General features: G+C 43.4%; 1 protein-coding gene across 1 annotated transcript in view; it reads right to left on the bottom strand.

Annotated features, from left to right (window-relative positions):
• The window catches only part of LOC111958643 (aromatic-L-amino-acid decarboxylase-like), a 27,834-nt gene extending 14,599 nt beyond the window's left edge, over positions 1-13,235 (bottom strand). Inside the window, exons 1-6 of the mRNA XM_070437323.1 lie at positions 13,172-13,235; positions 10,206-10,413; positions 8,948-9,061; positions 8,267-8,386; positions 5,543-5,677; positions 6-248 (exon numbers count right to left, since the gene is read on the bottom strand). Coding sequence (XP_070293424.1) covers positions 6-248; positions 5,543-5,677; positions 8,267-8,386; positions 8,948-9,061; positions 10,206-10,406 — 813 coding nt within the window. The 5' untranslated portion in view covers positions 10,407-10,413; positions 13,172-13,235. The remainder of the gene's footprint in view (positions 1-5; positions 249-5,542; positions 5,678-8,266; positions 8,387-8,947; positions 9,062-10,205; positions 10,414-13,171) is intronic.
• Positions 13,236-13,979: the final 744 nt, after the last annotated feature.

Raw genomic sequence — 13,979 nt, 5'->3', positions numbered from 1 at the left:
CTGACGTAGAAGGGGATGAGTGTGTTCTGTTCTGACGTAGAAGGGGATGAGTGTGTTCTGTTCTGACGTAGAAGGGGATGAGTGTGTTCTGTTCTTACGTAAAAGGGGATAAGTCCTGCAGCCTTGTCTTCCTGTATCATTCTCCYGAGGGTCTCTCCCTGGACAGCATACTTGTCTGACTGCTCCGTTGGAATCTTCTTCATCCTCACTCCGGCAATCATACCTGCTCGTTCCACCGAGCAATGAGCCTGTTCAAAGACAGTAGGGCAGAGTTAACACAGGTGACTTCAAGATAGTTGGCTATGTCACAACCCAAACAGAGCAGATGATATACATGTAGGTCACTTCAAGATAGTGAACAACGTCCGACCAAAGAGAGTAGAGCTCCCAAGATAGCCAAAGAGAGATAATGATTTTGGTGACTTAAAGACAGCCAACATCGTCACGGCCACCAGACTTAAGCCAGATCATGCTAATAGGATATTTTACACCAGTCTAAATGATCAGTCTATCTCGGCATATAGTACTGTACATTCGCCCAAAGTTGAAATAATGTTTGTAGTCTGTCCATCAAGTAAGACGTTAAAGGACCAGTTGTACTGTGTAACGTCACTCCTGGAGAAAAGGGCTGTTATCCTRTTCCCCATAAAGGCCAGTGTTGTCCTCGGGGCAGAGCCATAACCTAATCCCATGCTGCTCAGGTCAACAGAGCAGAGCTAGCATGACTGTGCTGCCTGACAAACAGACCCATATCACGAGAAAGGTTTACCAAGAAAAACTTACAAAAGGACTAATTCAAGGCAAAAAGGAGTTGGAGCATGCAAGATTGATTTATTTTAGCTCACTTTAATCCTTTGTAGAGGACGCAAACAGGTGACTGTCGTTTCAACGTCAAGCTGAAGTCTTACTCAGAGTGACTTAACCATTGCACTTACCTCCTATTTATAGCCTAGTGGCCCATTGAAACACAACAGTGCTAGAGGCATTACTACAGATCCGGGTTCATTCCCGGGCTGTGCCACAACCAGCCGTGGCCGGGAGTCCCATAGGACGGCACACAATTGGCCCAGCATCGTCTGGGTTAGGGGAGGTTTTGGCTGGTGGGGATTTAATTGGCTCATCGCATTCTAGTGACTCCTTGTGGTGGGCCGGGTGCCTGAGGGCTGACCCCGGTAGCCAGCTGAACGGTGTTTCATCCGACACATTGTTGCGGCTGGCTTCCGGGTTAAACTGGTGGGTGTTAAGTAGAGCGGTTAGGCGGGTCATGTTTCAAAGGGCGCAATACCCCACTTTCACTTCTCCCGAGCCGATTGGGGAGTTGCAGTGATGAGACAAGATCGAAAATTGGGGAGGAAAAGGGGTTAAAAAAATATATACAGTACCAGTCAAGAGTTTTGGCACACCTACTCATTCAAGGGTTTTTCTTTATTTTTACTATTTTCTACATTGTAGAATAATAGTGAAGACATCAAAACTATGAAATTACACATATGGAATCACGTAGTAACCAAAAAAAGTGTTAAACAAATCAAAACATATTTTATATTTGAAATTTTCCAAAGTAGCCACTTTTTGCCTTGATGACAGCTTTGCACACTCTTGGCATTCTCTCAACCAGCTTCATGAGGTAGTCACCTGGAATTGCATTTCAATAACAGGTGTGCCTTGTTAAATGTTAATTTGTGGAATTTCTTTCCTTCTTAATGCGTTTGAGGAAATCAGTTGTGTTGTGACAAGGTAGGGGTGGTATACAGAAGATAGCACTATTTGGTAAAAGACCAAGTCCAATTTATGGAAAGAACAGCTCAAATAAGCAAAGAGAAACAACAGTCCATCATTACTTAAAGACATGAAAGTCAGTCAATGAGAACATTTCAAAATTTTGAAGTTCTTTCAAGTGCAGTCCCAAAAACCATGAAGGGCTATGATGAAACTGGCTCTCACGAGGACCACAACAAGAAAGGAAGACCCAGAGTTACCTCTGCTGCAGAGGATAAGTTCATTAGAGTTACCAGCCTCAGACATTGCAGTCCAAATAATTGTGTCACAGAGTTCAAGTAACAGACACATCTCAACATCAACTGTTCAGAGGAGACTGCGTGAATCAGACCTTCATGGTCAAATTGCTGCATAGAAACCACTACTAAAGGACACCAATAATAAGAATAGACTTGCTTGGGCCAAGAAACACGAGCAATAGAAATTAGACCGGTGGAAATCTGTACTTTGGTCTGAATTTGAGATTTTTGGTTCCAACCGTTGTGTCTGAGACGTAGAGTAGGTAAYCGGATGATCTCCGCATGTGTGGTTCCCACCGTGAAGCACGGAGGAGGAAGTGTGATGGTGTGGGGGTGCTTTGCTGGTGACACTGTCAGTGATATATTTCATATATAATTCAAGGCACACTTAACAAGCATGGCTACCACAGCATTCTGAGCGATACGCCATCCCATCTGGTTTGCACTTAGTCTGATCATTTGTTTTTCAACAGGACAATGACCCAACACACCTCGAGGCTGTCACACCCTGATCTGTTTCACTTGTCTTTGTGATCGTCTGCACCCCCCTCCAGGTGTCGCCCATCTTCCCCATTATCRCCTGTGTATTTATACCTGTGTTCTCTGTTTGTCTGTTGCCAGTTCGTCTTGTTTGTCAAGCCAACCATCATTTTTGTGTCAGCTCCTGCTTACCCCCAGTTTCTATTCTCTCATCCTCCTGGTTTTTGACCCTTGTCTGTCCTGACCCTGTACCCACCCGCCTGACCACTCTGCCTGCCGCTGACCCTGAGCCTGCCTGCCGTCCTGTACCTTTGCCCCACCTCTGGATTACCGACCTCTGCCTGACCTGACCCTGKCTGCCGTCCTGTACCTTTGCCCCACCTCTGGATTACCGACCTCTGCCTGACCTGACCCTGACTGCCGTCCTGTACCTTTGCCCCACCTCTGGATTACCGACCTCTGCCTGACCTGACATTGTTACTTCGGCACGGTCTGCATCTGGGTCTTACCTTGATACCTGATAGAGGCAAAGTATGGCTACTTTGAAGAATCTAAAATATATTTTGATTTGTTTAACACTTTTTTGGTTACTACATGATTCCATATGTGTTATTTTATAGTTTTGATGTCTTCACTATTATTCTACAARYTAGAAAATAGTAAAAATAAAGAAAAACCCTTGAATGAGTAGGTGTGTCCAAACTTTTGACTGGTAGTGTAAATAAAAAATAAATAATAATACACAATTATAATGATGAAATATATTAAGGTAAATGGCAAATTATAGAGCAAAGTAATACAAATAATAATGTGCATTTGAGCATGTATAGTACATGATATTTGTAGCGCTACAATTAATGAAGCTTTGATTAACGACACATTTATTTTATCATTAGTATTACTTTGTGCTATAATTTGCCATTTACCTTGAAACATATTATCATTATAATTATTTTACATTGTTGTCTCAATGGGCCACTAGGCTATACATTGGAGCTAAGTGCAATGGTCAGTTCACTCTGAGGAAGACGTCAGCTTGACGTTAAATCGTCAGTCACCTGTTCGCATCCTGTACAATGGATTAAAGTGAGCTAAAATAAATACATCTCTGTTGCGTGCTCCAACTCCTTTCTGCCTTGAATTAGTCCGTTTGGAAGTTTTTCTTGCTAATGATTTTTGTCTACTTTGTTGAGCACCTCTCCTTTCCTTTTGCTGAAGCACCAATGCGTTYCGGCTCACAGGCCTTCTTCAGGGTGCACAGGTGCACAGCAGTGACAGGCGAAATGAACGACCAGAAATTAAAGGGGAGTGCATTCATAAAGTATTGAGACCCCTTCACTTTCCACATTATGTTACATCCTAATTCTAAAATTGATTAAATATTTTTTTCTTCATCAATCTACACACGATACCCCATAATGACAAAGTAAAAACGGTTTTTATTTTTTAGAAATGTTTGCAAATATATATATATATATAAACAAAAAATGATATAATCACATTTACATAAGTATTCAGACCCTTTACTCGGTACTTTGTTGAAGCACATTTGGCAGCGACTACAGCCTCAAGTCTTCTTGGGTATGACGCTYCAAGCTTGGCACACCTGTATTTGGGGAGATTCTCCAATTCTTATCTTCAGATCCTCTCAAGCGCTGTCAGGTTGGATGGYGAGCGTTGCTGCACGGCTATTTTCAGCTCTCTCCAGAGATGTTCGATCGGGCTCTGGCTGGGCCACTCAAGGACATTGAGACTTGTTCCGAAGCCACTCCTACGTTGTCTTGGCTGTGTGCTTAGGGTTGTTGTCCTGTTGGACGGTGAACCTTCAGTCCTTCGCCTCGCTCTGGAGCAGGTTTTCATCAAGGATCTCTCTGTACTTTGCTCCGTTAATCTTTCACTCGATCCGGACTGTTCTCCCAACCCCTGCCGCTGAAAAACATCCCCACAGCATGATGCTGCCACCACCATGCTTCACCATAGGGATGGTATTGACCAGGTGATGAGCGGTGCCTGGTTTCCTCCATACAGGACACTTAGCATTCAGGCCAAAGTGTTCAATCTGTTTTTATCAGACCAGATCATCTTGTTTCTCATGYTTTGAGAGTCCTTTAGGTGCCTTTTGGCAAACTCCAAGTGGGCTGTCATGTGCCTTTTACTACGGAGTGGCTTCCGTCTGGCCACTCTACCATAAAGGCCTGATTGGTGTCGTGCTGCAGAGATTCTTGTACTTCTGGAAGGTTCTCCCAACTCCACAGAGGAACTCTGGATCTCAGTCAGAGTGACCATAGGGTTCTTGGTCACCTCCCTGATCAAGGTCCTTCTCCCCCGATTTCTCAGTTTGGCCGGGCGGCAAGCTCTAGGAAGAGTCTTGGTGGTTCCAAACTTCTTCCATTTAAGAGTGATGGAGGCCACTGTGTTCTTGGGGATCTTCAATGCTGCAGAAATGTTTTGGTACCCTTCCCTGTGCTTTGACACAATCCTGTCTCAGAGCTCTACGGACAATTTATTTCACCTCATGGCTTAGTTTTTGCTCTGACATGCACTGTCAACTTTGGGACCTTATATAGACAGGTGTGTGRCTTTCCAAATCATGTCCAATCATAGGTGGACTCCAATCTAAAAACCTGTTTTCGCTTTGTCATTACGGGGTGTAGATGTTTAGATTRATGAGGGAAAACATTTATTTAATGAATTTGAGATTAAGGCTGTAACTTAACAAAATGTGGAAGAAGTGAAGGGGTCTGAATACTTTCCGAATGCACTGTATATTATATTAAACAATAGATTAAGAGGAACTAATACCCAAAACTATAAAGAGAAAAAACAAACATTTGTTTATTTTTTCTCTTAATTATTTGGGAAATTATTCCCTCTTTATCTATTGGTAAATATTGTTAACCAATAGATAAATTAGAAGTCCAAAACGCACCTGCATTACGGTGGGACTGATTGGGTTAAAGTGCTCTAAAGTGCTCATCTAGTTTTGTGACCTGACCTGTTCAGGGTAGGAGTAGGATTAATAACAGCAAGAGTAGAAACCTGACCTGGTCGGAAAAGTAGGCCACCAGTTTGGAGGTAATGCCAGTCTCTGGATGTTGTGGGTCACTGGCCAGGATCATTCTGACCGCCCTGCAGCGGGCAGCTAGGAGAGCCACAAGAGTTGCCTCACTGGCCGTACCCTACAGAAAGACAGACGAATGTAAGTGGGGTGAGTTTCGATGACTTCAGTCAAACCAGTAGGCCTTGCAACATGTACATCCTCTACGGTCATAGGGAGGTCCCACGTTCTAAAAAAAAAAAAAAAAAAAAGACTTTACATGTAAAATCTGCTCCACATAAACCTGATGTGAACCTGAACAAATAGCTCTTGTTCTTTGCTGAGGCTATTCATATGCACAGTCACTTAACCAACAATGCAGTTTTAAGAAAATAACATCAACAAAAAAGTAAGGGATAAAAGTAACAAATAATTAAAGAGCAGCAGTAAAATAACAATTGTGCGGGGGCACTGGTGTCAAGGTAATTGAGGCAATATGTACATGTAGGTAGAGTTACTAAAGTGACTATGCATAGATGATAACAGAGAGTACTGCAAATAGTCCGGGTAGCCATTTGATTAGATGTTCAGGAGTCTTATGGCTTGGGGGTAGAAGCTGTTTAGAAGCCTCTCGGACCTAGACTTGGCGCACTGGTACCGCTTGCCGTGCGGTAGCAGAGAGAACAGTCTATGACTAGGGTGGCTGAAGTCTTTGACAATTTTTAACCCCTAAACCTGCTATAGAGGTCCTGGATGGCAGGAAGCTTGGCCCCGGTGTTGTACTGGGCCGGACGCACTACCCTCTATAGTGCCTTGCTTTCGGAGGCCGAGCAGTTGCCATACCAGGCAGTGATGCAACCCGTCAGGATGCTCGATGGTGCAACTGTAAAACCTTTTGAGGATCTGAGGACCCATGCCAAAGGGGGAGGTGGCCTCTATCAATCTTCCWTTCAAGAATGATGGAGGCCACTGTGTTCTTACGGACCTTCAATGCTGCAGACATTTTTGTACCCTTCCCCAGATCTGTACCTCGACACAATCCTGTCTCAGAGCTCTACAGACAATTCTTTCAACCTCATGGTTTGGATATGCACTGTCAACTGTGTTTTTTCTTCTTCCTTCTAAAACTTGTTTTCACTTTGTCATGATGGGGTATTGTGTGTATATTGATGAGAAACAAATTATATTTAATGCATTTTAGAATAAGGCTGTAACATAATAAAATGTGGAAAAAGTGAAGGGGTCTGAATACTTTTCGAATGCACTGTACTTTAATTACCTCGTACCCCTGCACATCCACTAGGTACTGGTGTCACGCCCTGACCTTAGAGATCCTTTTTATGTCTCTATTTTGGTTTGGTCAGGGCGTGAGTTGGGGTGGGCATTCTATGTTTTCTATTTCTGTGTGTTTGGCCGGGTGTGGTTCTCAATCAGAGGCAGCTGTCTATCGTTGTCTCTGATTGAGAACCATACTTAGGTAGCCTTTTCCCACCTGTGTTTTGTGGGTAGTTGTTTTCTGTCTTTGTGTCTGTACCAGACAGGACTGTTTCGTTCATTCTCTTTGTTATTTTGTTTAGTGTTCTGTTTTAATAAATTAACATGAACACTTACCACGCTGCGCTTTGGTCCYATGATTCCTCATCTTCAGACGACGATCGTTACAACTGGTAGTCCTTGTATCATTACAAGTTATCATTATTCATTATGTATCTATTATTACTTATATTATTACATGGTTAACTTTTCTATTATTTCTCTATGTTCTTTCTCTCTCTGCTTTGTTGGGAAGGGCCCGTAAGTAAGTATTTCAGTAGTCCACACCTGTTGTTTAGGATGCATGTGACGAATACTATTTGATTTTACAGTATAATAATTTCACTCACAATCATAAATGCAAATCTCACTCATTAGCTTCTGTTTGATAAAACTGCTCCTAAATGCATCTCATACTCTTTCAAATGCTCATCTGAACATGGTGCATCATGTGAGATGGCAATTTGTCACAGCTCTCATAAGGCTGGCAACAAGTGAGAGGAGGCCTACTTGTTGCCATAGTGAAGCGCACTTAAAACCCCAGCCACAAACAAAACACCCCTAGGATGAGCCATACTCCTCGATGGATTCAATAGAGGGCCATTACAATATCTGTCAGCCTTCTCGCTCAAGCCTCAGCCACCTCTCCTATCTCATCCCTGGCTGAGACAGTCTCCTCAGCTGCACTGCTGTATCCACAACAATAAATGAACGCTTTACCACATGAAATAAGTACCCACAACCCCAAAACACACACACACACACACACACACACACACACACACACACACACACGCCCATCTTTGACTGGCATATTAAAAGGCAATTTCCTGCTGTTTATCTGGTGTTGTGAGGTGAAAATTTACCAAAACATATATGAGAGACAAATTGCTGGCAGCGACAGAATCGTGAGCAGTCAATTGCTTTTCCTAACATCTGCATTGTTTTAGGGCTGTAAATATGGTTTTGACCCTACTGTGAATGCCATGTGTTCTGTACAAATATTTGATTTATATTGGACTTGGATATCCTTACTTGAAATATGACTACGACAAATATCCGACTACATTATTGATTTAAATTAATTGAGTAATTAAATGTATTTGAAAGTATGTTGTGGCAATGTAGCAATACAACTGGGGAAATAAAAGCATTGCATTGTCTTACCCCAAAGAAATGGTGGGTAGTTTTACCATACCTGGATGACGCCTCCTCCTTGTCCGTGTGTCCCGGCGATGAAGTCTTCTGGCAGCTTGAGCATCTTCCCCAGCCAGTCCATCATGACTGTCTCCAGCTCTGTACACGCCGGGCTGGCAGCCTACAGTAACATGGGGTTAGAGACAGGGTCAACACACAGCTCTGTACACGCCGGGCTGGCAGCCTACAGTAACATGGGGTTAGAGACAGGGTCAACACACAGCTCTGTACACGCCGGGCTGGCAGCCTACAGTAACATGGGGTTAGAGACAGGGTCAACACACAGCTCTTACCACGCCGGGCTGGCAGCCTACAATAACATGGGGTTAGAGACAGGGTCAACACACAGCTCTGTACACGCCGGGCTGGCAGCCTACAGTACCGTGGAGTTACCACACCATTTGGACATGGACCAATATTAGCATTTTTCGCATCAATGAATTGAATTTGTGCCACAAATGCTAAAACGTTAATATTTGGAAACAGTGCTATGGAATCTTAACCAAAGCATGGATTGCTGTCATACCTTGTCCATAAATTGCTTACAGGGTAAGGAAGCCAACATGTAATTTTGTAATGAGGGTGAACTATCCCTTTAATGTCTTAAAATGTTGATACTGTTCAAATCACATTCAAAAGAAAAAGAGAGGATGACAGAAACAGATGACAAGGTCATACATACCCAGGAGAATCCGATGCAACCAATAGCTCCAGATAGCATGTCTGCCAGCATGGACGGGAAGGAGCTAGCCGTGGGGAAGTAGGCATAGAAGTACGGGCTGTGCCAGTGGGTCACCTAAACACAGAGGAAGAGTTGTGTCAGGTAGCCTAGAGGATAGTCTGGTTCAAATCCCAGGTGTAACCTGACGGAGTAAATCTGACAGGATGTGTGCTGGCAATCAGAGGTTTGCTGGTATCAAAATCCTGCTAAATACCATGCCTTGCTATGGTGTCACTGAGCCCTTGAGCAAGGCACTTAACCCCTAAACTGTTCTAGCCCTTGAGCAAGGCAGTTAAACTGTTCCGGGCTGAATTCCAGGCTGAATTCCATTATTGTGCGTGTTTGGGGCACCAAGCTAGAGGCTGCCAGTGTCCCTGTCTGTCTCCCTTACATGCTTTTCCCATGGTGAGTCATTCATTAGACTAACAGGGCTTATTCCACACTGTTAAAAGCAGAGGTGGTAAAGGAAAAAATATATGTTTCAGAGGGTCAGATTGATAAGGGAATAAGAGCTTTTGTGTTACAGCTAAGGAAAGGGTTTGGGTTGGGAGTAGGGGGCAGATAGAAACAAACCAGTTTCAATCTCTGGTGGTGAGATTATTGATGTGAGGTTAGTCATTCATTTAAAGTCTTTGAACTTTGCCACGTGAAAGGCCACAGAATGCAGGGAATTTTACAACCATTTGCAAAAACAACTACATGGCTGATACGTGTCATATACAGTTAATGTGAGCTTTCGTGAACTGATTTCTCAGTACAACCAACAAAAGACAACGGAACACTTTGTCTCGTTAACAAAACGTTCAACACTGAAGCTCCTTACTYTACATCTTTTGAATGATCACTAAACAACAGTCAACAGACCAGGAGTTGATACAGATATTGTGATAATGCCTCCCCCATAACTTAGCGGTTAGTGACTGTGTGCATTGAGTGTTGTGTATGTTCTCATGATCTCATGTTCAACGCAGCCTGATGCCACTGGGTAAACAGCCCATTGGTATGATCAATAATATTATCATATTTAATTCTTAACTTTTCACTGACGAAATCTGGGAGAAAGCGGATCTCCAATAACAGAGTACCTGACCTATAGCAAGTTATGAATATCTTATGTATGCAACCTTCAAGTAAAGTGTTATCATCATGGTACAGCTGTAATCAGCCTTCAATCAATAGTCACCTCATCTATAATTATATAATAATCTTGGCCGCCTACCCCAGGCATGATGACCCTCTCAATGTCTTTGACCACGTCCTCGTAGGTGTCAGGCTCCTCAGGGGCCTCCTCAGGGATGAGGGACCGCAGGTACCCAGGCMCCACGTCGGGGTACACCGTCCTCTGCTCTATGTTCTCCAGGTAATCTGCTATCAGGTCTACCATCTCCTTCCCTCTCCTCCGGAACTCTGTAGCGTCCATTGTACAACTGGAACAGACAAATATCCCACTTCATTGCCCCAACCTTCACTAACAGTCCTACACACTTAATCCCCACCAACTCAAATCACTGGTAAGAACCTGTTTGCGCYCGCACGCACGCACACGATTTAGCAAGCCACATTGTGACATCGTCACCTTGCTTCCAGACAAACTAAACACCTTCTTTGCCCTGCTTTGAGGAAATCAACACTGAACTGCAGACGTGGGCCCCTGCCACTCACCAGGACTTTGTGCTCCCGATCTCCGTGGCTGACGTGAGTACACAGAACCCAAACCGGCCATCGTGCATTAATGTATTTTGTTCCCCCACACCAAACGCGATCACGACACGCAGGTTAAAATATCAAAACAAACTCGGAACCAATTATATTAATTTGGGGACAGGTAGAACAGCATTAAACATTTACAGCAATTTAGCTAGTTAGCTTGCACTTGCTAGCTAATTTGTCATATTTAGCTAGCTTGCTGTTGCTAGCTAATTTGTCCTGGGACATAAACATTGAGTTGTTATTTTACCGGAAATGCACAAGGCCCTCTGCTCCGCCAATTAATCCACACATCCTTCCAGGCTTTTTCTTCTCTTGACTTTATATTGTGATTGGCAACTTTCATAAATTAGGTGCATTACTGCCACTGACCTCGTTCGTCTTTGTCACCCACGTGGGTATAACCAATGAGGAGATGGCACGTGGGTATCTGCTTCTATAAACCAATGAGGAGATGGGAGAGGCAGGACTTCCAGCGCGATCTGCGTCAGAAAAAMAACTGATTATGCTGACCAGAKCTGACACGTCGCGTGCGCCGCAAAATAAATGTAGAAAGCCATGTTATTCAATTATTGCACCCACACTGCTCGCGCGCGCGGCATCGTGCGCTATCGTGCATAAATGTATTTTGCTATCGTGCATAAATGTATTCGGAGCCTGTGAGCCATTGACAGCGCTCGTAGTTGAAACTTTGAAAGTCGCGAGCGAACGAAACCCTTTCCCGCCTGTGACAGGCTTTGTGGCGTCGGGCGACCTCTCCTTACAATGTCTAACTTTTCTTGAAAAGTTCGTCTTGAGAATGGCGTTATACAATTTGTAAGTCGCTCTGGATAAGAGCGTCTGCTAAATGACTTAAATGTAAATGTAAATAATTATATCCTCGACCAAATCGATATCTTCTCCTCCTTCCGCCATTATGGGTTGAAAAAACAGCTTAGTAGTACGCGAATTAATTCGTTTATCAAATTCAGTTTACTAGATCTGCATAGACCTGCCCATAGGACCTGCCTCTCAATATTGGTAATCCAATCAAAAGACGTGCACGCACTACGCCTGCTAGCTGGCTCTTGTGTAACACTGGAGCCAGCCAGCAGGCGTACAATAGCCAACTCTAAAGCTGATTGGTTGACACTAAATTTTCATTTCCATTCACTATAAGATACAAGCGCCCGCACTGTTGATTCTGAAGGCCTGAGGGCAGACTTTAGACCCCTGGCAACACATGATGGCTGAATATGATTGGATAAAAGATCTAACATAAAGACCAGCCCTCCAAATCTCAACCTGGGGCTGGAAGCAGTGCAACCAAGAGGAAAGCTATGAAATGAAGAGAATAACTCTTACTCTGGGGAATAATTMAATACATATTTGTGGGAAAATATATTTAAAAAAAAATTATATTCTGATGATGTTTAGGCCAGCAGAGAAGGCCTTGCAGGCCCTGACGGCCCACCACTGGTCTAGTCATCTCTCCTCCTTCCAGGCTTTTTCGTCGTTTAAATTATATGGTGATCGCATCTAAACTTTCAATGTATTACCGGCAAAACAGTTTTCGTCTTTCTATCACCCACGTGGGTATAACCAATGAGGAGATGGCACGTTTGTAGCTAGAAACAGCAGATTTTTAATGGAATATCAGAGGCCCATTATGAGCAACCATCACTCCTGTGTTCCAATGGCACGTCGTATTAGCGAATCCAAGTTTATCATTTTAAAAAGCTAATTGATCATTAGAAAACCCTTTTGCAATTATGTTAGCACAGCTGAAAACTGTTGTTCTGATTAAAGAAGAAATAAAACTGGCCTTCTTTAAAACAGTTGAGTATCTGGAGCATCAGTATTTGTGGGTTCGATTACAGGCTCAAAATGGCCAGAAACAAAGAACTTTCTTCTGAAACTCGTCAGTCTATTCTTGTTCTGAGAAATGAAGGCTATTCCATGCGAGAAATTGCCAAGAAACTGAAGATCTCGTACAACGCTGTGTACTACTCCCTTCACAGAACAGCGCAAACTGGCTCTAACCAGAATAGAAAGAGGAGTGGGAGGCCCCGGTGCACAACTGAGCAAGAGGACAAGTACATTAGAGTGTCTAGTTTGAGAAACAGACGCCTCACGAGTCCTCAACTGGCAGCTTCATTAAATAGTACCCGCAAAACACCAGTCTCAACGTCAACAGTGAAGAGGCGACTCCGGGATGCTGGCCTCCTAGACAGAGTTGCAAAGAAAAAGCCATCTCTCAGACTGGCAAATAAAAATAAAAGATTAATGGGCAAAAGAACACAGACACTGGACAGAGGAACTCTGATCATAATGACTKATTGTAGATCAGCACTCCTACTCTGAGAGGTTTGCTACAGCCCCTGGTGTGCATGTATTCTGAAGCCCGATGGAGACCTGCAGTCCTGATAAACCCGAAGAATAATAGAGAGGTGGGTAGATGGTGGGTGGTAGTAGGTGGTTGGCGGTGGGTGTACTCACGTTGTCGAGCACAGCCGTGGTCGGGTCCTCCTCTCTTTCAGTCTTCACACACAGCAGCAGTGAGTGGTGTACAGCAGGAGCGGCGAGCACGGCTCTTTTTATCTGCCCAGTGGCCCCCKACAGCCAGCCAATGGGAGTGTGGCTCCGGGCCAAGACAGTGTGCACAGGCAGGAAAGGCTGATTCACAAGGAGTTAATGAGATCCTACTAATTTTCCACACAGCCTGATCGACACAAAGGCTTAGCACACAGCTACCTGTTGAACGGCACTGTTATAACTACTATTGTTAATCGATATTACTGTTAGTATTACCACTTACCAATAAAGCCTCATAATCTTGGGTTTTGGAAAGCAGTTAACTGACAAACATAATTTCAACCAATGCGGTATAACTATTTATTACAGACTTATAACCTATCTATTTACAACTAATTTTACATTTACAAACTAATTATAAACCTTGTTAACTCATTTTAGGTATGCATTTTTGGTTGATATTTGATTGAGTTTGGTTTATTGATTTAACTCTAACTCAAATGTGCGAACCATGTTGACATTTACGCCTCCAGGGATAATATTTGAGACTTAACCCATTGTTAACAAGCTAAAACTAGTTCCAAAATACATATGGTTATGGATCCTCTAGGGTCTGTGGACATGTTAATGCTTAAATACACATTTTTGTTTTTACAGACTGGCCAGATGCCAATCTGACGAAAGATCTTAAACAAGATAAAATTATACAGCTCAATTCTCATCTGCATAACCAGGATGTTGTTTTATCTACATCCTCTTATGGGGCCTGGAT

Source organism: Salvelinus sp. IW2-2015, linkage group LG35, assembly GCF_002910315.2.
Source record: "Salvelinus sp. IW2-2015 linkage group LG35, ASM291031v2, whole genome shotgun sequence".
Taxonomy (NCBI): domain Eukaryota; kingdom Metazoa; phylum Chordata; class Actinopteri; order Salmoniformes; family Salmonidae; genus Salvelinus; species Salvelinus sp. IW2-2015.
The sequence above is the reverse complement of the archived record's forward strand: the minus strand, read 5'-3'. Positions and strand labels throughout refer to the sequence as shown.